The 25,169-nt window shown below is 42.4% G+C and overlaps 2 protein-coding genes across 4 annotated transcripts in view; one reads left to right on the plus strand and one right to left on the minus strand.

Moving 5' to 3' along the window:
• The window catches only part of LOC119811366 (zinc finger protein 709-like), a 139,901-nt gene that overhangs the window by 31,162 nt on the left and 83,570 nt on the right, over window positions 1–25,169 (minus strand). The gene's annotated exons all lie outside the window — the stretch shown is intronic.
• Window positions 14,526–24,406, plus strand: LOC119811365 (zinc finger protein 20-like). Of its 3 annotated transcripts, none has more exons than XM_038325304.1 (5): window positions 14,526–14,630; window positions 18,907–19,033; window positions 19,464–19,524; window positions 20,873–21,194; window positions 21,564–24,406. In XM_038325304.1, exons 1-5 carry the CDS (start codon window positions 14,628–14,630, stop codon window positions 22,113–22,115), a joined length of 1,065 nt encoding a protein of 354 aa, XP_038181232.1. In that variant the 5' UTR covers window positions 14,526–14,627; the 3' UTR covers window positions 22,116–24,406. The 3 variants fall into 3 exon arrangements, with proteins under 3 accessions (XP_038181232.1, XP_038181233.1, XP_038181231.1); XM_038325305.1 differs by lacking the exon at window positions 21,564–24,406 and adding an exon at window positions 21,231–21,355 and having other exon boundaries at window positions 20,873–21,151; XM_038325303.1 differs by having other exon boundaries at window positions 20,873–24,406.

Consider the following 25,169-nt stretch of genomic DNA (forward strand, 5'->3'; position numbering starts at 1 on the left):
TCAGTACTTTGTCTGTTGTGGGGTTGGTGAAGATCTTTTCCCAGTCAGTAGGCTGCCTTTTTGTCTTAGTGACAGTGTCCTTTGCTTTACAGAAGCTGCTCAGCTTCAGGAGGTCCCATTTATTCAATGTTGTCCTTAATGTCTGTGCTGCTGGGGTTATACGTAGGAAGCGGTCTCCTGTGCCCAAATGTTGTAGAGTACTTCCCAATTTCTCCTCTAACAGGTTCAGTATGTTCAGATTGATATTGAGGTCTTTAATCCATTTGGACTTGAATTTTGTGCATGGTAATAGATATGGATCTACTTTCATTCTTCTACAGGTTGACATCCAGTTACGCCAGCACCATTTGTTGAAGATACTTTCTTTCTTCCATAGTGTGCTTTTAGCTCCTTTATCAAAAATCAGGTGTTCATAGGTTTGTGGGCTAAGATCCGGGTCTTCTATTCGATTCCATTGGTCGACTTCTCTGTTTTTATGCCAGTACCAAGGTGTTTTCAATACAGTAGCTCTGTAATAGAGTTTGAAGTCAGGGATGGTAATGCCTCCAGAAGTACCTTTATTGTATAAGATTTTTTTGGCTATCCTGGGTTTCTTGTTTTTCCATATAAAGTTGATTATTGTCCTCTCAATCTCTGTGAAGAATTTTGATGGGACCTTTAAGGGGATTGCATTAAATCTATAGATTGCCTTTGGTAGAATTGCCATTTTTACTATGTCGATCCTCCCAATCCACGAGCAAGGGAGATCCTTCCATTTTCTGGTATCCTCTTATATTTCTTTCTTCAAAGACTTAAAGTTCTTGTCAAATAGGCCTTTCACTTCCTTGGTTAGAGTTACCCCAAGATATTTTATGCTATTTGTGGCTATCGTGAAAGGTGACGCTTCTCTGATTTCTTTCTCTGCTTCCTTATCCTTTGTATATAGGAGGCAACTGATATTTTGGAGTTGATCTTGTATCCCGCCATGATACTAAAGGAGTTTATCAGCTGTAGGAGTTCTTTGGTGGAGTTTTTTGGGTCCCTTATGTACACTATCATATCATCTGCAAATAAGGAAAGTTTAACTTCTTCCTTTCCAATTTGAATCCACTTGATCCCCTTGTGTTTTCTTATTGCTATTGCTAGAACTTCAAGCACTATATTGAAGAGATAAGGAGAGAGTGGACAGCCTTGTCGTGTTCCTGAATTTAGTGGGATGGCCTTGAGTTTCTCTACATTTAATTTGATGTTAGCTGTCAGCTTGCTGTAAATAGCCTTTATTATATTAAGGAATCACCCTTGTATCCCTAATCGCTCGAAGACCTTTATAATAAAGGGGTGTTGATTTTTGTCAAATGCTTTTTCAGCATCTAATGAGATGATCATATGGTTTTTATTCTTCAGTTTATTTATATGATGGATTACATTGATGGATTTTCGTATGTTGAACCAGCCCTGCATCTCTGGGATGAAGCCTACATGATCATAGTGGATAATTTTTCTAATGTGTTCTTGGATTCGGTTTGCCAGTATTTTATTGAGAATTTTTATATCGATGTTCATGAGTGAGATTGGCCTGTAATTCTCTTTCTTGTTTGAGTCTTTGTGTGGTTTATGTATCAGGGTAATTGTAGCTTCATATAAAGGAATTTGGCAATGACTGTTCTGTTTCTATATTATGAAATACATTAAGGAGTATAGGTATTAGGTCTTCTTGGAAGTTCTGGTAGAATTCTGCATTGAAACCATCTGGTCCTGGGCTTTTTTTTGTTAGGGAGGTTTCTGATAACAGTTTCTAATTCTTCACAACTAACAGGACTATTTAGATTGTTCACCTGGTCCTGGTTTAACTTTGGTATATGGTACTTATCTAAAAAAGTGTCCATTTCTTTTACATTTTCCAATTTTGTGGCATACAGGCTTTTGTAGTAAGATCTAATGATTCTCTGAATTTCCTCTGTGTCTTTGGTTATGTCCCCCTTTTCATTTGTAATCTTATTAATTTGTGTGTTCTCTCTCTGCCGTTTGATTAGTTTGGCTAGGGGTTTGTCAATCTTGTTGATTTTCTCCAAGAACCAGCTTTTTGTTTCATTGATTCTTTGGATTGTTTTCTGTGTTTCTATTTTGTTGATTTCCACCCTCAGTTTGATAATTTCCAGTCTTCTACTCCTCCTAGGTGAGTCTGCTTCTTTTATTTCTAGAGCTTTCAGGTGTGCTGTTAAGTCTCTAATGTGTGCTTTCTCTGTTTTTTTTTTAATTGGGCACTTAGTGCTATGAATTTTCCTCTTAGCACTGCTTTCATAGTGTCCCATAAGTTTGAGTATGTTGTGTCTTTATTTTCATTAAATTCAAGAAAGACGTTAATTTCTTTCTTTATTTCTTCCTTGACCCAGGTGTGGTTCAGTAGTTGACTGTTCAGTTTCCATGAGTTTGTAGGCTTTCTGGGGGTAGCATTGTTGTTGAATTCTAATTTTAATCTGTGGTGATCCGATAAGATGCAGGTGGTTACTAATATGTTTTTGTAACTGTGGAAGTTTGCTTTGTTACCAAGTATGTGATCAATTTTCGAAAAGGTTCCATGAGCCGCAGAGAAGAAGGTATATTCTTTCCTGTTTGGGTAGAATGTTCTATAGATGTCTGTTAAGTCCATTTGGTTCATTACCTCTATTAAGACTCTTAATTCTCTGTTAGGTTTCTGTCGGATTGACCTGTCCATTGTTGAGAGAGGAGTGTTGAAGTCTCCCACTAGCAGTGTGTGGGGTTTGATTGCTGCCTTGAGTTCTAGTAGTGTTTCTTTTACATAAGTGGGTGCTTTTGTATTAGGGGCATAGATATTCAGGATTGAGACTTCATTCTGATGGATTTTTCCTGTAATGAGTATAAAGTGTCCCTTTCCATCTCTTCTGATTGATTTTAGTTTGAAGTCAACTTTGTTAGAAATTAGTATGGCCACACCCGCTTGTTTCTTAGGTCCATTTGCTTGATCAACCTTTTCCCAACCCTTTACTCTGAGTAGATGTCTGTCTTTGTGGTTGAGGTGTGTTTCTTGTAAACAGCAGAATGTTGGATCCTTTTTTCGTATCCAATCTCTTAGCCTGTGCCTTTTTTTTTTCTCATGGTTTATTTTTTTTATATTTAAAAATTTCCATCTCCTTCCCTCCTCCTCCCCCCTCCCTCCCCTCCTCCTCCCCCTTCCCTCCCCTCCTTCTCCCCCTTCCCTCCCCTCCCCTCCACCCATACCTCCCCTCCCTCCCTTTCAAGGCCAAGGAGCCATCAGGGTTCCCCACTCTATGCTAAGACCAAGGTCCTCCCAACTCCCCCCAGGTCCAGGAAGGTGATCGACCAAGCTGAGAAGGCTCCCACAGAGCCCGTCCATGAAGAACAATCAGAGCCCAGCGCCATTGTCCTTTGCTTCTCAGTCAGCCTCCGCTGTTGGCCACAGTCAGAGAGACGGGTTTGGTCGCATGATCCATCAGTCCCATTCCAACTGGAGTTGGTGATCTCCCATTAGTTCTGTCCCACCGTTTCCATGAGTGAACGCACCCCTCTTGTTCCTGACTTTCTCCCTCATGTTCTCGCTCCTTCTGCTCCTCATCAGGACCTTGGGAGCTCAGTCCAGTGCTCTAATGTGGGGCTCAGTCACCTTCCCCATCTGTCGCCAGCTGGAGGTTCCCTCACGGTCCTGACTTTCTTTCTCATGTTCTCTCTCCTTCTGCTCCTCATCAGGACCTTGGGAGGTCACTCCGGTGCTCCAAGGTGGGGCTCTGTCATTTTCTTCATCTATCGTCAGATGGAGGTTCTATGGTGATATGCAAGAAATTCATCAGTATGGCTATAGGAACTGGCAGGCTCCCTCTCCTCAGCTGCCCAAGGAACTAACTGGGGGCGTCTCCCTGGAAACCTGGGAACCCCTCTAGGGTCAAGTCTCTTGACAACCCTCAGGTAGCTCCTTAAATTAAGATATATGCTTCCCTGCTCTCATATCCACCCTTCCTATATCCCAAGCACCCCATTCCTCCGAGCTCCCCCCGCTCTCCCCTTCACGCTTTTCTCTCCCCATCTTCCCTTGGCCCAGTCTTGCCCAACCCTCAAGTTCCCAATTTTGCCTGGCGATCGTGTCTACTTCCAATATCCAGGAGGATTACTATATCTTTTTTTGGGAGTTCACCTTCTTATTATCTTCTCAAGGATCCCAAATTTATAGGCTCGATGTCCTTTAATTATGGCTAGAAACCGAATATGAGTGAGTACATCCCATGTTCATCTTTATGGGTCTGGGTTACCTCACTCAGAATAGTGTTTTCTATTTCCATCCATTTGCCTGCAAAATTCAAGATGTCATTGTTTTTTACCGCTGAGTAGTATTCTAGCATGTATATATTCCACAGTTTCTTCATCCATTCTTCCACTGAAGGGCATCTAGGCTGTCTCCAGGATCTGGCTATTACAAATAATGCTGCTATGAACATAGATGAGCATATGCTTTTGTTGTATGATTGGGCATCTCTTGGGTAGATTCCCAATAGTGGAATTGCTGGGTCCTGGGGTAGGTTGATCCCGAATTTCCTGAGAAACCGCCACACTGCTTTCCAAAGTGGTTGCACAAGTGTGCATTCCCACCAGCAATGGATGAGTGTGCCCCTTACCCCACAACCTCTCCAGCAAAGGTTATTATTGGTGTTTTGGATTTTAGCCAATCTGACAGGTGTAAGATGATATCTCAAAGTTGTTTTGATTTGCATTTCCCTGATAGCTAGGGAGGTTGAGCATGACCTTAAGTGTCTTTTGGCCATTCGAACTTCTTCTGTTGAGAATTCTCTGTTCAGATCAGCGCCCCATTTTTTAATTGGGTTAATTGGCTTTTTACCGTCTAGTCTCTTGAGTTCCTTATATATTTTAGAGATCAGACCTTTGTCAGTTGCAGGGTTGGTGAAGATCTTTTCCCAGTCAGTAGGCTGCCTTTGTGTCTTAGTGACAATGTCCTTTGCTTTACAGAAGCTGCTCAACTTCAGGAGGTCCCATTTATTCAATGTTGCCCTTAAAGTCTGTGCAGCTGGGGTTATGCATAGGAAACGGTTCCCTGTGCCCATTTGTTGTAGAGTACTTCCCACTTTCTCCTCTATCAAGCTCAATGTGTTCAAATTAATATTGAGGTCTTTAATCCATTTGGACTTGAGTTTTGTGCATGGTGATAGATATGGATCTACTTTCATTCTTCTACAGGTTGACATCCAGTTATGCCAGCACCATTTGTTGAAGATGCCCTCTTTCTTCCATTGTGTACTTTTGGCTCCTTTATCAAAAATCAGGTGTTCATAGGTTTGTGGTTTAAGATCCGGGTCTTCTATACGATTCCATTGGTCAACTTCTCTGTTCTTATGCCAATACCAAGCCGTTTTCAATACTATAGCTTTGTAATAGAGTTTGAAGTCAGGGATGGTAATGCCTCCAGAAGAACCTTTATTGTATAAGATTTTTTTGGCTATCCTGGGTTTCTTGTTTTTCCATATAAAGTTGATTATTGTCCTCTCAATCTCTGTGAAGAATTTTAATGGGACCTTGATTGGGATTGCATTGAATCTATAGATTGCTTTTGGTAGAATTGCCATTTTTACTATGTTGATCCTCCCAATCCACGAGCAGGGGAGATCCTTCCATTTTCTGGTATCCTCTTCAATTTCTTTCTTCAAAGACTTAAAGTTCTTGTCAAATAAATCCTTCACTTCCTTGGTTAGCGATACTCCCAGATATCTTATGCTATTTGTGGCTATTGTGAAAGGTGATACTTCTCTGATTTCCCTCTCTGCTTCCTTATCCTTTGTGTATAGGAGGGCGACTGATTTTTTGGAGTTGATCTTGTATCCTGCCACGTTACTGAAGGAATTTATCAGCTGTAGGAGTTCTTTGATGGAGTTTTTGGGGTCGCTTATGTATACTATCATATCATCTGCAAATAATGAAAGTTTAACTTCTTCCTTTCCAAATTGAATCCCCTTGATTCCCTTATGTTGTCTTATTGCTATTGCTAGAACTTCAAGCACTATATTGAAGAGATAAGGAGAGAGTGGACAGCCTTGTCGTGTTCCTGAATTTAGTGGGATAGCCTTGAGTTTCACTCCGTTTAATTTGATGTTAGCTGTCGGCTTGCTGTAAATAGCTTTTATTATATTTAGGAATGACCCTTGTATCCCTAATCTCTCCAAGACCTTTATCATAAAAGGGTGCTGAATTTTGTCAAATGCTTTTTCAGCATCTAATGAGATGACCATATGGTTTTTTTCCTTCAGTTTGCTTATATGATGGATTACATTAATAGATTTTCATATGTTGAACCAGCCCTGCATCTCTGGGATGAAGCCTACTTGATCGTAATGGATAATTTTTCTAATGTGTTCTTGGATTCGGTTTGCCAGTATTTTATTGAGAATTTTTGCGTCAATGTTCATGAGTGAGATTGGCCTGTAATTCTCTTTCTTGGTTGAGTCTTTGTGTGGTTTAGGTATCAGGGTAACTGTAGCTTCATAGAAGGAATTTGGCAGTGACTCTTGTGTTTCTATATTATGAAATACCTTAAGGAGTATAGGTATTAGGTCTTCTTGGAAGTTCTGGTAGAATTCCGCATTGAAACCATCTGGTCCTGGGCTCTTTTTGGTAGGGAGGTTTCTGATAACAGTTTCTAATTCTTTGCGACTAACAGGACGATTTAGAGCATTTACCTGGTCCTGGTTTAACTTTGGTATATGGTATTTATCTAGAAAACTGTCCATTTCTTTTACATTTTACAATTTTGTGGCATACAGGCGTTTGTAGTAAGATCTAATGATTTTCTGAATTTCCTCTGTGTCTGTGGTTATGTCCCCCTTTTCATTTCTGATCTTGTTAATTTGCGTGTTCTCCCTCTGCCATTTGATTAGTTTGGCTAAGGGTTTGTCAATCTTGTTGATTTTCTCCAAGAACCAGCTTCTTGTTTCATTGATTCTTTGGATTGTTTTCTGTGTTTCTATTTTGTTGATTTCTGCCCTCAATTTGATTATTTCCAGTCTTCTACTTCTCCTAGGTGAGTCTGCTTCTTTTTTTTCCAGAGCTTTCAGGTGTGCTGTTAAGTCACCAATGAGTGCTTTCTCCGTTTTCTTTAAGTGGGCACCTAGTGCTATGAACTTTCCTCTTAGCACTGCTTTCATTGTGTCCCATAGGTTTGAGTATGTTGTGTCTTTGTTTTCATTAAATTCAAGAAAGACTTTAATTTCTTTCTATATTTCTTCCTTGACCCAGGTGTGGGTCAGTAGTTGACTGTTCAGTTTCCATGAGTTTGTGGGTTTTCTGGGGGTAGCATTGTTGTTGAATTCTAATTTTAATCCATGGTGATCCGATAAGACACAGGTGGTTACTAATATTTTTTTGTAACTGTGGAAGTTTGCTTTGTTACCAAGTATATGGTCAATTTTCGAAAAGGTTCCATGAGCCGCAGAGAAGAAGGTATATTCTTTCCTATTTGGGTGGAATGTTCTATAGATGTCTGTTAAGTCCATTTGGTTCATTACCTCCATTAAGTCTTTCAATTCTCTGTTAGGTTTCTGTCTGATTGACCTGTCCATTGGTGAGAGAGGAGTGTTGAAGTCTCCAACTATTAGTGTGTGTGGTTTGATGGCTGCCTTGAGTTCTAGAAGTGTTTCTTTTACATAAGTGGGAGCTTTTATATTAGGGGCATAGATATTCAGGATTGAGACTTCATTCTGATGGATTTTTCCTGTTATGAGTATAAAGTGTCCCTTTCCATCTCTTCTGATTGATTTTAGTTTGAAGTCAACTTTGTTGGAAATTAGTATGGCCACACCCGCTTGTTTCTTAGGGCCATTTGCTTGATAAACCTTTTCCCAACCCTTTACTCTGAGTAGATGTCTGTCTTTGTGGTTGAGGTGTGTTTCTTGTAAACAGCAAAATGTTGGATTCTGTTTTCGTATCCAGTCTCTTAGCCTGTGCCTTTTTATAGGTGAATTGAGTCCATTGATATTAAGTGATATTAATGACCAGTGGTTGTTAACTTCAGTCATCTTTAGTAGTAGAGTTTGTGTGTTTCCCTTCTTCTAGTTGTGCTGGTGAAGGGTCGCTAGATGCCTGAGTTATTGTCGGCGTTGTTGGACTCCTTTGTTTGTGAATTTCCTTCTATTACTTTCTATAAGGCTGGATTTGTGGCAACGAATTGTTTAAATTTGTTTTTATCTTGGAATATTTTGTTTTCTCCATTTATATTGAATGAAAGCTTGGCTGGGTATAGTAATCTGGGCTTGTATCCATGGTCTCTTAGTTTCTGCAAAAGATCTATCCAGGACCTTCTGGCTTTCATGTTTTCCATAGAGAAGTCAGGTGTTAGTCTGATAGGTTTACCTTTATAAGTTACTTGACCTTTTTCCTTTGCAGCTCTTAATATTCTTTCTTTATTCTGTATGTTTTGTGTTTTGATTATAATATGGCAAGGGGATTTTTTTTGATCCAGTCTATTTGGTGTTCTGTAAGCTTCTTGAACCTTAATAGGAATATCTTTCTTTAGGTTTGGGAAGTTTTCTTCTATAATTTTATTAAATATATTTTCTGGACCATTGATCTGTAATTCTTCTCCTTCATCTACACCTATTATTCTTAGGTTTGGTCTTTTTATTGTGTCCCAGATTTCCTGAATGTTTTGTGATGAAAATTTGTTGGATTTGCTGTTTTCTTTGATCAGTGCGTTTATTTTCTCTATGGTATCTTCAGAATCTGCAATTCTTTCTTCTATCTCTTGTATTCTGTTGGTTATGCTTGTTTCTGTAGTCTCTGTTCATTTACATAGATTTTCCATATCCAGCTGGCCCTCAGTTTGTGTTTTCTTCCTTGCCTCCATTTCAGTTTTCAAGTCTTGAACTGTTTCCATTATCTGTTTGATTTTTTTTCTTGGTTTCCTAGGATATCGTTTACGGATTTACTCAATTCTTCAAACTTTTTGTTATCCTTCTTGTCCATTTCTTTAAGGGAGTTTTTCACCTCCTGTTTAAGGGACTCTATTACTTTCATAAAATCAATTTTTTCTACTCCTTCTTGATTAGTGTGTTCAAGTCCTCCTGTTGTAAGTTCACTGGGTTCTGGTGCTTTCAGGTTGTTTTTCAAATTGTTGGAGGAATTCTTGCATTGGCGCCTGCCCATTTCTTCCTCTGAACAATCCCCTATGGGTCTTCTTTTAGAAGTTCAATTCACCCCAATGAATTCAATTCACTCACCCCAATGAATGATGGATCTTCTGGTAGACAGTCAGGTCTCCTTGCTGGCCAAGCAGCTCACTGACAAAGGGCTTACCTTGCTGTAGGCAGGGTATTGAAACAGAGGACCTCCCACCCGCCTGGGTGCACTCAATTCCTGGTCCCGGCGCCCAAACAGGCTGAGCTGTGGGATTTTGTGGCCCTGAAGACTGGAGGATGTAAAGGGGGTGGGTTTTGGGTGCAAGCTGGGAAGGGACAGTAAGAGAGAGGCAGTATCCGGGGAGAATAACCCCTGCAGGAAGAGCAGGAAGTGTGGGGGGGGGATGTACGTGGTCCCTCTCTGGGCAGCTGCCTCGGTTCAGGCACTCACTCACCCCAATGAATGATGGATCTTCTGGTAGACAGTCAGGTCTCCTTGCTGGCCAAGCGGCTCGCTGACAAAGGGCCTCCTTTGCTGTAGGCAGGCTATTGAAACAGAGGACCTCCCACCTGCCTGGGTGCACTCAATTCCCGGTCCCAATGCCCAAACAGGCTGAGCTGTGGGATTTTGTGGCCCCGAAGATGGGAGGATGAAGGGGGGGGGGGTTGGGTGCAAGCTGGGAAGGGACAGGAAGAGAGAGGCAGTATCCTCAGCTGGCTTTCTTATAGAACCCAGGACCACCAGACCAGGGATAGCACCACCCCTACTGCTGGATCTCAAGGAGGCATTTCCTCAGCTGACTCTCCTTCCTCTGATGACTCTAGCTTGCATCAAGTTGACACACTGTAGATGGAGCGGCGGGGCTGTGTCCCGCCACCCAGCTAGCTTTACACCCGAAATAATTACACGGAAACTATATTCATTTAAACACTGTTTGGCCCATTCGTTTCAGCCTCTTATTGGCTAACTCTTACATCTTGACTAACCCATATTTAGTAATCTGTGTAGCACCACGAGGGATGGCTTACCAGGAAGATTCTTAACCTGCGTCCATCTTGGAGAGGAGAGCTATGGCATCTGCCTATGGCGACTGCCTGAAGCGTCTGCCTGACTCTGCTTTCTCTCTCCCACAATTCTGTTCTGTCTACTCCACCTACCTAATTTTCTGTCCTATTAAAGGGCCAAGGCAGCTTCTTTATTAACCAATGAAAGTAACACATAGACAGATGACCATCCTCCATCAACACACAAAGCCAGCCACAACACCAGACACATAGTGTTTATCTCCAGAGCCCCATGAACCCTTCTCCTCCCTCCTTTATGAAATGTTTCCATTCAGAGAAAACTGCTGTGCAACAGCATAGAAGAGCAGGAATAATTTCATTCTAAAAACAAAATATTTTCACAAAAATCATAACAGGAAACTCCCAAGTTGGAGAGAGAGATGCTAACATAGATAAAGGAGGCAGGTACAACACTAAACAGAGAAGGCCTGACAGAGCCTCCCACATCATATAGAAACAAAACAAAAACAGAACAAAGAAATGATGATGCAAGCTGAGAAAAAGAAACACCAAATCAGGAGAGACACAACTCAACCCAGGTAGAGAGTCCATGACACACCATAGTGTGGACATCACCAAAGTTCAACTTAGTGAACCAATGAGTTTTACTGGAGCACTTACAGGAGCAGAAATGACTCAAATGACTCAAAGACAGCTGCATCACTAAAGCCTACTCCAACATGAGTAGCTACTCACAGCGCTGGGAGCCTGGAGCACACTGCACAGCCTGCAAGCAACTCAGCTGGCTCCAAGAACAACACCTACCAGGAATATACTGCTGTTGTCTTGCTAAATGGAAGCATCATCACACTGCCTTCTACATATCTATGCATATATACATGCATTAGTGCTTCTCTCAGCCTTTCCAGAGAAGCTTCCCCATTCAGTGGTCAGCAGTCAATGCAGAGACTCGAACTGTTCAAAGTGCTGAGAATGCATGAACTGATTGCTTAACCCTAAACAGGACCTCTAGATCAACCTCCTACCTGCAAGGCTTGGAAAATATATAGAAGAGGGGGAGGAAAGAAAGTAAGAGAAAGAGGATGAGGAGCATGGCTGTAAAAGGCATGGAGGGGGCATGGAGGTTGCATTCATGAGCCCACTGCAACTATACTCAGCTGCGCATGATAAAGCCAACAAGATCAGTCAGCATTTCAACAAGCAGCATTAACTGGACTCAGGGAGAAAATAAGATGGCAGAACAGAAAGGGGAGAGGAACTTGATGGGGAGCCTGGAGGATGCGGGGGAAGACCAAGGGGAGAGGGACATGATGGGGAGCCTGGAGGGTGCGGAAGGGGCAGTTGGAAGAAGTTATAAACAACATACATTAAAAGTCTGGATGTCAATTAACCCAGATAACACATTAACTTCAGAGCCCAAAGGCAGAAGTGAGAATTACTAGCTTCTAGATCAATGAAATGTTGCTTTTGCCTCCTTGTAAACAATATCTTCCTTTTGCAACCAAGATTTCTAGGCTAACAAGGCATGAAGTAGTAGGAAAAGGAAGCAAAATTTTTGAGAAAGAATCATTATTTCCACCACTTAAATTCTGATCATTGAAGAGTACCATATAATGGTATGTAAGTATGTAAAATACAAGAGTAATTGAGTCATAGAGTCTTGTAGCAAAGCTCCAGAGAGCTTCTTAGGTCAGATGTTAGATATGCAAGGATTGTATGATATCTGCGGAGGAAAGACCTGGAGTGAGTCTGACCCACAAAAGAAGCTATGTGAAGCTGCTGTGTATGGCAGACTTGGGGGTGTGGAGGTGACCACGGCATTGGCTTGCAGATGAGCCAATGGACTGGAGCAGTTAGTTGGATGTTTTCAACACTGGTCTTTGTTCTTGGTTCAGTTCTCTTTCCTTGTCTGTCTCTTCATTTCGGGATGGGAGTGTGTACCATGTGACACGGAGCCACATAATTTGTTTTGATATTATAGGGGCTGGAAAAGTTGCTCTTGCAAAGGACCTGGGTTGGATTCCCAATACCCACATGGAGGTTTACAACCATCTATATCTCCAGTTCCCTCAGATCCAATGGGCACAAGTGTGGTGCACACACATGCAAGACAGGCAAAACATTCAAACACATAAAGTAAAAGAAATAAATATTAAAAATTAAAAAATACTTTGAGTCTCAGAAGAAAGATAGAATTTTTGAACAATGTCCCAACTGACAGGAATGTGAGGCAACTGCTCAGGAAACAGCAAACAGAGATCAACACTAGTGCTCAGCACATTTTCTCCTTTCAAATAAGTCTGAGCCCATCCCTGTGTATATTGCCACAATATATTTACAGGATAAATCATGCCACCTCTGTTAGCTCTCTCCACAAAGGCCCTTACAGACCATTCCTTCACCAGAACTGTCCAGCCACGCTGACCTCTTAGCGTCTATTAAACCTTAACCTGCTTTATGGATGCAGGAGTGGGACCTGGGGTCCCTAGACTTCTTTGCTTCTCTCATCACCAGTGTAATCTACTGAGTATTATTTTTTGCTTTAAACTGTTGCTTGCCTGTATAACTTGCCTATTGAGGATGGTGTCCAAGCTTATTAGGGCCGTCAGGGCCCAATCTCTTACCCTAGAAACTCTGATAAATTATTATGGCCTACCCTCCCAGTGCCTCCACCATTATTAAAGTCAATATAGCTAAGAGCTTATCAATTGTGTGTATATTTAATGAATGATCTTAAGCTATGAGCTTTTGGCAAAAACCAGGTTCTTTCATTTCACTGTTTCAAGGATCTAATATCTTTCTTTATAAAGACCATATTTTTTAAATACCCTAATAATTTTGTTTCCCTTATGGCATGTGTTGTTTATTTCATTTTTTTAATATTTGACATGAATTATTTATTTATTAATTTTGTTTTCCTAAGATAGAATGTTCTCTAGGCCCTGCTAATCTCAAGCACATTATACAACAATAGCTGACATTGAAATCCAGATCCTGCTGCTTATGCTTCCTGAATTCTCAACTGTGGTTCTCAACCCTCCTGATGCTGTGACCCTTTAATATAGCTCCTCATGCTGTGGTGACCCCCAACCATACAATTATTGGTACTTCATAACTTCAATTTTGCTACGTTTGTTTTCCAATAGTCTTTGAATGTCATGACCCACAAGCTGAGAACCGTAGAATTAGACTGTTGTCCATTTCAACATGAGATACATTTAGCGCACATGAGTTACAGATAAGTAGATACTAGGCACTTTTCTTCCCTAGCTGTGGGTGGTCCCTGCCCATATCTGAGAGTTGGAGAGCTACAGATGGTCTGCTATGTAGCTGGAACCACGATAAGAAAAATAAGATGCCTCTTATTTTTTAATTATTATTCATAAATATATGAATAAATTATTCATTAGATAAGGTTTTGTATGCTAAACCAGTGAGATGAGAAAATTAAGAAGATGGCAGACCTGGCCTATGGGAGAAGAGGACAGGAATTTCTACCCTGGGGGATAGGAGGGGGGAAAAAGAACAACATTGTCTTGTTCCAAATCAGCAACTATTTTTTGCCTTTTATCTATGCTGCTATGTCTTTCTGCAGATTGAATATTAAAAATGGCTTCAGTTCTCCCCATTCTCTTGGAAATTGTTATTATCTTATTTCCGACTGTGAAGATGAGCACAAAAGACCAGGCTGGACTGGATTATAAGAGTCATAAAGCCACAGCACAATCAGCTTCCTAACTACCCCAGGAAAGAGCTGCAGGAGGTTCTGATTTCTTCCGCCTGTGCTCTGGCCTCTTAAAACGAGCAGAGTTTGTGCAACTTTAGCTAGACAGATCTTACTCTGTAGACAAACCAGTCTGACCTAGAACTCACAGAGATCCACCTGTCTATGTCTCCTGAGTGAGTGTTGGGATTAAAGGGACTTGCACCACCAAGTCCCACTTGACAGTCCACGCTCTAACAAAATCTTTGACTTGCCTGATCCAGGCCCATGGAGTGCGTCAGATTCAAGATCCAATACAAGTTCTAGGCCTGAGGCAAGAAACGACTGCACTGAACATCAAATTGGTAAATGGACTGTGGACAGTAGCCTCCCAGGATGAATACGAACCGTGTTTGAGATCACCACGGACTGACCCCGCACGACCCCGGCAGTTTTGGCTTTTATGTAAATCTCTCCCAGACTATGCTAAGTCTTCTAGGACAGAAAGCAGAGTTGGAAGGATGTTCAGTGGGGCTCCTGTAGTGAAATCCCTTCTGTCATTCAGCCTGTCACTCGCTGCGCGGCCCTAGCCAATCAGGGCCTCCAGGTGGGCTGTCCAATCAGGAGCGCCGGGGGCGGAGGGAGGCAGGCTCCTTCCGGCAGTCCTGCTATGCGTTCCGCTGAGCAGCCCTGGGAGGCGCGGCGGGCTCGCGGCTCTTCGCTGTGAGCACCGCCACCCGGTGCTGTGGGGCCAGCTAGGCAGGCGCGCCATGGTGAGCTCGGGGCCGCGGTCTCCAGACGGGGAGGAGCGATCTGCTGAGCCACGGGAGCCTGTGTGCTGGGTCCTCCCCGAGCTGGGGGAGGGGTGGCACCGGCGTCTAGGAAAGTTCGGCTCCATGCGAAGATTAGAGTTAAAAAGCAAAGTCGCGAGCACCGGGCAGGTGGCGGGAGGGCAGGCAGCTGGTAGGCGAGCTGCACTGAGCAGGCTGCGTGCTGGGGAACCAAGGACGCCAGTCTGGGCGGGGTCGCTGAACCCTTGGGGACGTCTGCGGACACCTCTCCCTTCTCCCGCGCACGCTCTTCTGCGCGCGGACTGTGACAGCTTGCATCTAACGCCCCCAATTGCGGCGCTGCTTGCGGCCAGCGGCTGTTCTGGGAGAGGGGCCGCACTAGACCGCCCCAGGATCGGATAGGGAGGAGAAACTTGGAGCGGCACTCAAGGGCCGGCAGAGTGGAGGATCCCTGCGGCTGACCCAGCGCCCTACTGTGCGGTGTGGTGTGGTGCGGTGCGGTGCGGTGCGGTGCGGTGGTGGTGGTGGGGGGGGTGGGGGTGGTGTGTGTGTGTGTGTGTGTGTGTGTGTGTGTGTGTGTGTGTGTGTGTGTGTGTGTGTGTGTGTTAGCGCGCGCAGTGAGACAGGTGTGAAGTCACGGAACAACTTTATGGAATGATTGCTCTCGTTCCGCAGTTAGCGGACCGACCTTAGGTTGTCTGGCTTGTGTTGCAAGGACTCGTAGCAGCTGAGCTATATCACAGAGGCTAGTACAGTTTAATTTTTCCTTTCTATTAAAGAAAAAAATCTGCTTCCTCCCCAGTCTGGGGATTGAATGCAACAGCTTATGCATAGCACGCTGGGTGAGTGCTCTATTACTCCTTAGGCCCATTGCAGCCTTATCCTACATTGATGATAATTGCTTTGAAGTTAGTTTTTGTTGAAGACCAGCTTCGACAAAACTCGTTCATTCCAGGGTAGGAGCGTGAGAATTCAAATTATTAAACAAACAAACAAACACAAAAAGAAATAAAAGAAACAGAAACACAGAACAGCATCGGGAGGGACATTCTGTGAATACTGAATCTGCCTGGTTTATTTTCCACATACTTATATACTTCACTCCAAAAGGGAAGAGGGGGAGGCAACAGGCTTCATTGCCATGATATAAGGAATAGACTTGAATTCTCCAACCTTTGAGGTGGAGCCGACCCACCTCTACACCCAGAATACTAATTAACCACGGCCTAGGTCAGAATCTTTGTGGACACACCTGTTGTTAACAGCTTTTAAGAGAGCAAAAAAATAAGCACAAACTCTCTGACCTCCAGTCAAGGTGGACCAACTCTGTCAGCCTTCATAAATTCTGAACTGTAGCCGTGAATCTCTTCTTTGCTCTTTCCCAAGGCTGTTCCTGTATTCTAACTTCCTTGGAATTCTAGGAATTTTCAAAGCAATTTTCAAATCTGGGGTTCCTTAGGTGTGTGATCCAGTGTTACCATCTTATCTTACTGCTAGGTTGGTGACCTTAACTAGGAGAATGATTTTCCTTTTACTTAAACTTAGATTCTTGCTGCTTGTTGGTGCTTGCCTTTCATGCCAGCATTCCAGTGATTGAAGCAAATGGCTCTCTGAGTTCTAGGTCAGCCATGCATATATAGTGAGTTTCAGGCAAGTCGGGACTACACAGTGAGAACCTGTCTCAAAAGAAATAAAACAGAATACTTAGATTCTTCATCCATCAGGATCCACCAGTGGGTGGGGCTCCCGTTGCCAAGCCTTAAGACCTGGGGATTAATCTTTGGAAGCCACATGGTCAAAGAGAATAGAAAATCACAAGTATTTCTTTGACCTCTTGTTCCTTCACCTCCATTCGTGCACAATGGCAAATGCATGCCCACATATGCATACATAGAAAAATGTTTTAAAAATCAGATTTTAGCTAGGTGGTGGTGGTGCACGCCTTTAATCTGAGCACTCAGAAAGGCAGAGACAGACAGATCTCTGAATTTTTTGGATAGCTTGGTCTACAGAGCAAGTTCCAGGACAGCCCAGACTACACAGAGAAACCCTGCCTCAAAAGACCAAAATAAAAGGAGAAGAAAGAATAAACCATTCCCTTTGTGAAAAATAAAATAAAATATTTGTGTTTATTTGTTTTATTTTCAAGATGAACTTGAACTAGATATCTCCCTCAGTAGCTTGCTTTCTGGAATTGAAGTGTCTGCCACCACATCTGGCATATATGGGACTTAAGAGTTTATGTTCTCTTAAAGAAATGTGGCTTCTCAGAGTTTCACTATGTAGCTCTTGGCTGGCCTGGAATTCACCATGTAGACCAGGCAGACCTCAAATTCACAGATCCGCCTGTTTCTGCCTCCCTAAGGCAGGGGTTAAAAGCTGGACCACCAAGTCCAGCCTAGACACCTTTCATCCATAAATTTTTCATTGTATTATGTTTATTACCTAAGTGGATAATTTTTGTTGATCTCAATGTGAGGAGTCATTTTCTTGACTTTTAATTTTGCTATTTTATTATTATCAAGGAAGTGAACCTATTTCTATACCAATAGTTTTTCATCTCCAGGCATTATTGCTCCTTTGTAAAGCTTGTGTTCATTTTATTATTTATTTGTGTATGTGCTCAAGGAGGCAAAAGGATTATCATGTGTACATGTATGTTATTTATGTGTGTGTCTGTGTGTCTTTTTTGTGGCCTCAAGGAGACCAGAGAGGTGTTAGCTTCCTAAAAGTTAAGCTCCAGGCAATTGTGAAGCTACCTGATATGGGCGCTGGAAATTGAACTCGGGTCCTTTGCAAGAACAATGTGAGCCGTTTCTCTAACAAGTTCTTTTATGTTGCATATATTCTGGATTTCTCTGTAAGATTCGCAGGTCTCACTTTCCCTAGTTTGAATGTTTGGAATTATTCGTTCCTCTATGACTTTTCTTTTCACCTTAAAATATATCTCTTTGTGTAAGTTGACATTTTTCTCATGAAGGGACAACACTCAAAAAATAAACTTGGAAGGCTCAGGAATCTCCTAAAACAAGATTCACAGTACTTTATGAACACATCCACAGTAACATAAACACTAACAAATGCTAAAGAAAATTTCCCCTGTACAGGAAACCCACCAGAATGAGCTTTCGGGGATCTTTATCCCCTGAAATGAAAGTGAGCTTTCATTCACTCCTGTAACAGCAATAATCTCATTGCTATAGCAGATGTGGGTAGTTTCATGTCTTTGTTGCCCAATCTGAAGTAAGAAAACATTTGTTAGCGTTTCATAAAAAGTCATATGAGGTCTGAGGATCAAGTATATCCCAGAAGACCCGTCACGGGCCCTCGTGGTGCAGACTGTCAACTGAAAAGGCATAGACGTGACAGAGTTCCTGTTCATCTGAAGGTTACATGTGTCAACTTCTAAGCTGTGGCATCCCACTTAGAAAAGCCAATTTCCATCATGAAGGGGAATCCCACTTTCACTGTTGAGCCACTGAGTTATGCACGCATAGTCAGGCTAGAGATGACCCAGAGGTAAGGATCACCAAGACACTGGCTATGGGTTGAGCATATGGAGAAATCTGGAAAAATGAAGGTCTGACTAGCAATGATAATCTTTAAGATCAGGAGTCCACACCTGGTATACTGTAGAATTCATGTCATTCTGTTGAGTTTTTTGTTTGTTTGTTTTTGTTTTTCAAGACAGATTTTCTCAAGATGTAAATTTAAGAGTGTAATTGAACTGTGCCATGAGATAGAGTGATTTATTTATCATTTGTATTCTTGCCTTCTCTACCAAGATATTAAGGTCACTCACACCATCCAGTTTTAACATTGAGGCTGGAGAAAAGGCTCAGAGGTTAAAAGAACCGAATGTTCTTGCAGAACATCTGCTGGGTGTCGTGCCCAGCATCCACATGGTGACTCAGAACTGTCCATTATTCCCGTTCCAGAGGATCTAATGCCTCTTTCAACTTCTATGGACCTCTGAACACACACATGGTGTACAAACATACACTCGGGCATGCTAGTGTTAACACTGTTCCCGACATCAGGTGGGAGGACTCTGAGACGGGAAGTAGAAATGCACTGTAGCAAGAGGACTGGGCAGAGCTGCAGCACATCCGGGGCCCTGGGCCCACTGAGAGGAGTGCTGCTGCAGGGCTGCTCCCTTCCTCATCCCTCACTGCTTTACAACTTTCGTGTCATGGAAGACTGTGGATCCCACAGTGTCGAGGGAACCTTTTGTCAGTCAAGTATGTGCAATGTTTAGGCCTCAGTGAGCTTTGAGGATGTGGCTGTGCACTTCACCCAGGAAGAGTGGGCTTTGCTGAATCCTTCCCAGAGGAGTCTGTACAAAAATGTGATGCTGGAGACCTGCAGGAACCTCGCTGCCGTAGGTGAGGACATCATCTTACCTTCACTCTGTACACTAGGGAGCAAGTGACTCTTGGTGTGGATGCTCTTCTGGGATTTGGACTATTGAAAGGCAGATTATGTTAAATATATCAGACAGGTTTCCATGTAAGAAACTAACTTTTGGGGGCTGGAGAGATGGCTCAGTGGTTAAGAGCATTGCCTGCTCTTCCAGAGGTCCTGAGTTCAATTTCCAGCAACCACATGGTGGCTCACAACCATCTGTAATGAGGTCTGGTGCCCTCTTCTAGCCTGCAGGCATACAAGCAGACAGAATACTGTATACTAAATAAATAAATAATTTTTTTAAAAAAAAAGTAAATGGTGTTGGTTGAGAAATTAAGACTTTAAAAAAAGAAACTAACTTTTTAGTAATTTCTAATTTATCCCAAATCTTCTGATACTTCCTTTTAGGATGCAAATGGAAAGACCAGAGCATTGACAACCATCATAAAAATCCTGGGAGAACTCTAAGGTAATGTGTGTGCAGAGGGTCTCTTTTAAAGGTATGAGAATTGACTGACAGGGGACTTTCTCTGCCCCAGATCTCCTCCTAGCAGCTAGTATGTTACTCAACTTTTTTTTCTGGCTCTGTCTTGGCATGGTGTGGATGGTCTACCCATCCTCTTCATAACTAATTTGCTTTCTTAGCCCTGGAGATCTTGAGCAGTTCTGTGAATTGCTGCTTACAGGACACAAGGTCCCACATGAGCTTGGTGTGTTTGGAGCCAGCTGGACCTCTGCTTGCTCGTGTCTTTAATCACTTTGTGACCCAGGCCACTGAGTCCTGAGTATCTTGGGTTCAGGAACCCTGGCTAGGGGTGGCAAAGGGACAAAGAGAACAAACACACATACAATGAAGCTAAAATCAGATGGGAGTCTCTCTCTCTCTCTCTCTCTCTCTCTCTCTCTCCTTGTTTATTTGGGGGGTGGGTTTTTTGTTTTTGTTTTTATTCAAGACAGGCTTTCTCTGTATCTCTGCCTGTTCTGGAACTCGCTTTGTAAACCAGGCTGGCCTCATCTCTGCCGCCCTGAGTGCCGAGATTAAAGGTGTGTGCTGCTGCCACGTGGTACTGCTGCAACCTGGAACCTTGGGTCTTTATTACAGCACAGGCAGGGGTTAGCCAGTCTGGGTAGGAGATCTCTGTAAGTAAACAGTCTCAGGCTGTACATATCTGGAAGGAGGAAGCTGCAGTTGCTAGTCTTTACACACGTCGATCATAAACACTCAGACTCCCAGAGAAACCTTTGCCATCCTTTTTAAGTGTGGGCCATATGAATGACTTGGCCAGTTTACTGTGGGCCAATTAGTCCTGGAGTCCTGGCCATGCCCATGTCAAAAACACATTTACTCAGGATTCACTCACTCAGGGCTTCCTCCACTCCCTACAGATGGCTATAGAGTTTGAAGAATTCTGTTGTTCTTCAGTGGTGACCATGACAGGAAGTCTTTAAAGGAATTTTGATGTGCTACAAAAAATTGCAAATAAGCAAACTAAATAAATAGACACAATGTGAATTTTTTTCATTTTAATATTTTTATCAAAACTACAGTTTATAAGTACTAAAATGTGAGTGTGCTGACTAGTGTTAATTTCACTTGGAAACATTACAGGAACTTGAACTAATGGATACCACTGTTTTGATCAAAGCTCTGTGAGAGTTGGTGTGTAGAACATCGATCTATTTAGTCTCTGTGGCCACTCAGATCTGGCAAAAGGCATAAACCTTGTCTGATCTGTAGAACTATGTATAGCCTAGACCTAATAAGCAGTCAGTAGTAAAACAACTCTTACTAAATTGCTTGTCTTTTGTTGGTGTAGCTTGTGTTTTCTTTACAGAAGTTACATGTTACAGACATTCTGTGAGAATGAAGGTGATGACCAAGATAGAGAAGAACTGACTTGGAAACCAAACCTCAGTGTGAGCATGAAAAGTTCCACTGGACTAATGCCATGTGAAAACAGCGTATGTGGAAAGACAGCCTGGAATCAGTCACCCTCTAGTAGATATGCCGCATCTCACGCTCAGTATAATCCACATAAGCATGAGAAATATGTGACCAAGCAATGTAACTCTGATTCTCTAATAAGCTTCCAAAGGTACATGAGAACTCACGTTGTGGATGGGCCATGTGAATGTGAGGTATGTTTAAAATATTTTGGTTTTCCAAATACACAGGATCAGGAATCTGATGGTGGAAAAAATCCATGTCAATACAAGGAATATGGAAAGACCTCTGTTAATATTAGTTCATCATGTACACATAGAGGAACTCATGCCGTAGGAAAATGTTATGAGTGTCATCAATGTGGTAAAGCTCTGAGCTCTTATAGTTCACTTAGAAGACATGAAAGAATTCATACTGAGAAGAAACCCTATAAATGCAAACAGTGTGAGAAAGCCTTTAGATACCACAGTTACCTTCACTTACATGAAAGAATTCACACTGGTGAGAGACCCTATGAATGTAAACAGTGTGGGAAAGCATTTATATTTCCTGGTGCCTTGCAGGTACATGAAAAAATTCATACTGGAGAAAAACATCATGAATGTAAACAATGTGGTAAAGCCTTTAGACGTCATAGTGATCTTCAAGTACATGAAAAAATTCATACTGGAGAAAAACCTTATGTATGCAAACAATGTGGTAGAGCTTTTAGACTTAACAGTCATCGGCAGAGACATGAACAAACTCATACTGAAGACAGACCCTTTATATGCAAGCAGTGTGGCCGATCTTTTGAACGTTACAATAATCTTGAGTTACATGAAAAAATTCATACTGGAGACAGGCCCTTTGTATGTACAGAATGTGGCAAAGCTTTTGGATGTTACAGTAATCTACAATTATATGAAAAAATTCATACTGGAGACAGACCCTTTGTATGTAAAGAATGTGGTAAAGCCTTTATATGTCATGGCCATCTTCAGAGGCATGAAACAACCCATACTGGAGAAAAACCCTATGGATGTAAACAGTGTGGGAAAGCCTTCAGTCGTAACAGTCATCTTCAGAGACATCAAAGAACTCACAAGCCGATGTCTACATGCCCCAGAAAGTAATGACCCCACCAAAGTCCAACTAGGCAAACAAATAGTTGTGATAGGATGACTTCTAGGAACACGGACAACTCCTGGACAGCTGTATCTTCATCATGTTACTCCAGCCCAAGTCCTCAAAAGAGCTCTGGAGATCTCTGCAAAGCTTGCAGGCAGCTCAGCTGACCCAGCAAGAAGCCTCTCAGCAGTTGTTTACTGCTTTTGTAACCTTGGAGAAAGGCCTTGGCCATCTATTTTAAGGCTTTGTTTTCTGCAATTTGTTACTTGTTTACTTACCAAGTTTCCAGCCTCCCTCTTTCTTTCTTCCTTTCTTTCTTCCTTCCTTTCTTTCTTTCTTTCTTTTTTTTCTGAGACAAGGTTTCTCTGTGTAGCTCTGGCTGTCCTGGAACTCACTCTGTAAACCAAGCTGGTCTCAAACTCAAAGAGATCCATCTACCTCTGCCTCCCAAGTGCTGGGATTAAAGCTGTGCCCAGCTCCAGCCTCCCTCTTACAGGCAGTGTTTCAATTTAGAGGAAATTGTTAGCAGTCTTTCTGGCTCTTTCATTGTCTTTTATGTTTTTGAACCTTGGTAGAGTGGTATACACAGCCATCAATGTCTAAGCACTGCACTCCTATGCCACAGCAACCCTCACTTAGCAGCTCACCAGTGGCTGTGGGCCCTTCATCACTAAGGTCTTGCCATCTAGTTCTGGCATGGAACCAGAAGCAGTGATAGTAACCTTTATGGTTTGTGGTACCTCAGGGGCCTCCTTGGGAAACAAATTACAACAGGTATCCCACGGCTGGCATTGGGATCCTTGTTTAGCCTCCACTGGGAGTGCCCTCCCCACACAGATTGCCTTCATTACTCAAACACATTAGCTGTTACTTTAATAAGCCATTTTAAAAAAAACTCCAGCCACAGCAGGTTTATAAGTCAGATAAAGCACATTGTAGCTAGCTGCTGTTTGACAGGCTCTGCATTAGTGCTAATGACTATCCTTGTCACTCACCCTTCCTCTGGCACCCACACATAACACTGAGTTGGGTGAGACGCCTTATGCATGGATGTGATTATAAGAGGCTTGTGTCAGTTTCCACACAAGTGAGAACATATTGACATTGCTCACTGATAAGCCCTCATAGGGCAAGATGCCTTTTCTATGTGTCCCATCATAGCATCTGTCAAGGTCATGGTCAAGAACAGGCCTGATCTGTCCTCAAGCTCACCAGCTTTTTTTTCCATCTGATATATTCAGCTGTTGATACTTTATATTACATTTTAAATTTTATCGAGAGAACATTTTAATGTAAGTCTTCTGTATTTTTTGTTTCAATCTTAATCTGATAGATTAACTGAATTATTGTTTGTGAAATTCTGAAGTTCCTCAAGTTCCTTAAAACATCAATTATAATCTCTCAGTCAATGAGTCTTCACGTGTTAGTTGCTGTTTGATTGGCCACTGGCACTTTATTTTGTTGATCCTGTGAGCTTATGGTTCTGAAAAATAATTCTTTTTTTTCCGAGACCTGGCTTCTCTGTAGCTTTGGAGGCTGTCCTGGAACTAGCTCTTGTAAACCAGGCTGGGCTCAAACTCACAGATCCTGCCTCTGCCTCCCAAGTGCTAGGATTAAAGGCATGCGCCACCACCGCCCGTCCTTGTTGGTGTGTGATGGCATCTATGCATTGAAGGATTAGGCACTCCAGTTTCATATTTGTTTTTGTTACATGTCCTTATGGAAATCCTAAGAAGGGTTCTCTTTTACTACTATTAAGTGTTTGGAGTCTTTAAGTCTGTGTATTTAATGGTGTATTGCCATTGTGTCAGCACTAGAGGGCGCCCCAGGCCCAAGTTTGTCTGTACCCACAGTTGTCAGAATGGACTGAGTAGAGGTGTTCTTCAAACACTGTAAGCCGAATTTTAGAGTAAATGCTCTCTTTTTTCCAGATTTAGTACAAAGTTGGGCTTGGGTTTCCTCTTATTTCTAGTTTCTTCAGGACTTTTATTGTGAAGGTGTGTTGGATTAGTCAAGCAAGTGCCTGAATCTTTCAAGATGATTGTATATTTCTGTCCTCAATCTGTTAAAATGGTGCATTACATTTACTGACCTACATGTGTTGAACCAAATGTGCAATCTGGGTGGGAAATCACAATTGTGATGTCCAGTTGTCTTAGTGTATTATCAAATTCAGTTTGCAAATCTCTTTTGGATAAGATTAGCATCTGTGTACATCATAGAAACTGGTCTAAAAAAAGAAAAAAAGAAGTCTTAATATAGTGGCACTTTTGGCCTGTGGCCAGGATATAAAACATCCCTGTCTCCTGACTGCATGTGTTTGCATCTTGTGGCTGAGTGTGCCTACTGATTGCTGGGAGTGTAGCTGCTGCCACAGTCCTCCAGAGAGACAACCTTTGACCTTCCAGCATGGACTGAATAGCAGCAACTCTTAAGAATTGACCAGAACTTGGCTGCCAGGATGAGACAACTCGGGCATCACATCCATAGCCAGAGCAGCTACTGGACTATCCATCATACGCAGTTATGGTTGGGATGCCCAGCCCACTCTGTGAGTTCTCCTACTGGCTCCCCTTCTGTTGCACATGTAGTCTTTTCAGGTGTTCTTACAAAGAGCCATTTGTGAAATCATCTATGGTGCAAGAAAGGCTGTAGAGACACAGACTTGATGTGTGGTGATGGAGCATGCACAAACACCTGCATGGGGTCCTGTGGACAACATACATGTGCTAGGCAGAAATAAATGCCTTTAGGGAAAAGAAATTTTTAAGTGTTTGTGCCAAAAGGACTTAAACTGGTTTAAGTTTTATTGGGAAATAAAGTTTCCCAAACTATTTAGAATATTTTTCCTTGTTTTATGTATGGCCTCCTGTCATCACTGTAACATCAGTATTTGCTAGGCTTCCTGAGCCTCCTTATTCCCCAGGGAAAGGTGAATGTGCTATCCACCCATTCCGCAGCCCCACAACGCAAGATAGGGAGTCAAGTCAAAGCAGGAACTCAGTTTATTACTGTGGCTTCAGCTTATATATGTTAAGTGACAGCTGTGATGTGGGGTC

The sequence above is a fragment of the Arvicola amphibius genome, chromosome 4 (genome assembly GCF_903992535.2).
Source record: "Arvicola amphibius chromosome 4, mArvAmp1.2, whole genome shotgun sequence".
NCBI classification, from domain to species: Eukaryota; Metazoa; Chordata; class Mammalia; order Rodentia; family Cricetidae; genus Arvicola; species Arvicola amphibius.

Coding starts and splice junctions, on each gene's coding strand:
- LOC119811365 (XM_038325303.1), top strand. Junction 19,034..19,463: donor CAGGAACCTCGCTGCCGTAG/GTGAGGACATCA, acceptor ACTTCCTTTTAG/GATGCAAATGGAAAGACCAG. Junction 19,525..20,872: donor AATCCTGGGAGAACTCTAAG/GTAATGTGTGTG, acceptor TTGTTGGTGTAG/CTTGTGTTTTCTTTACAGAA.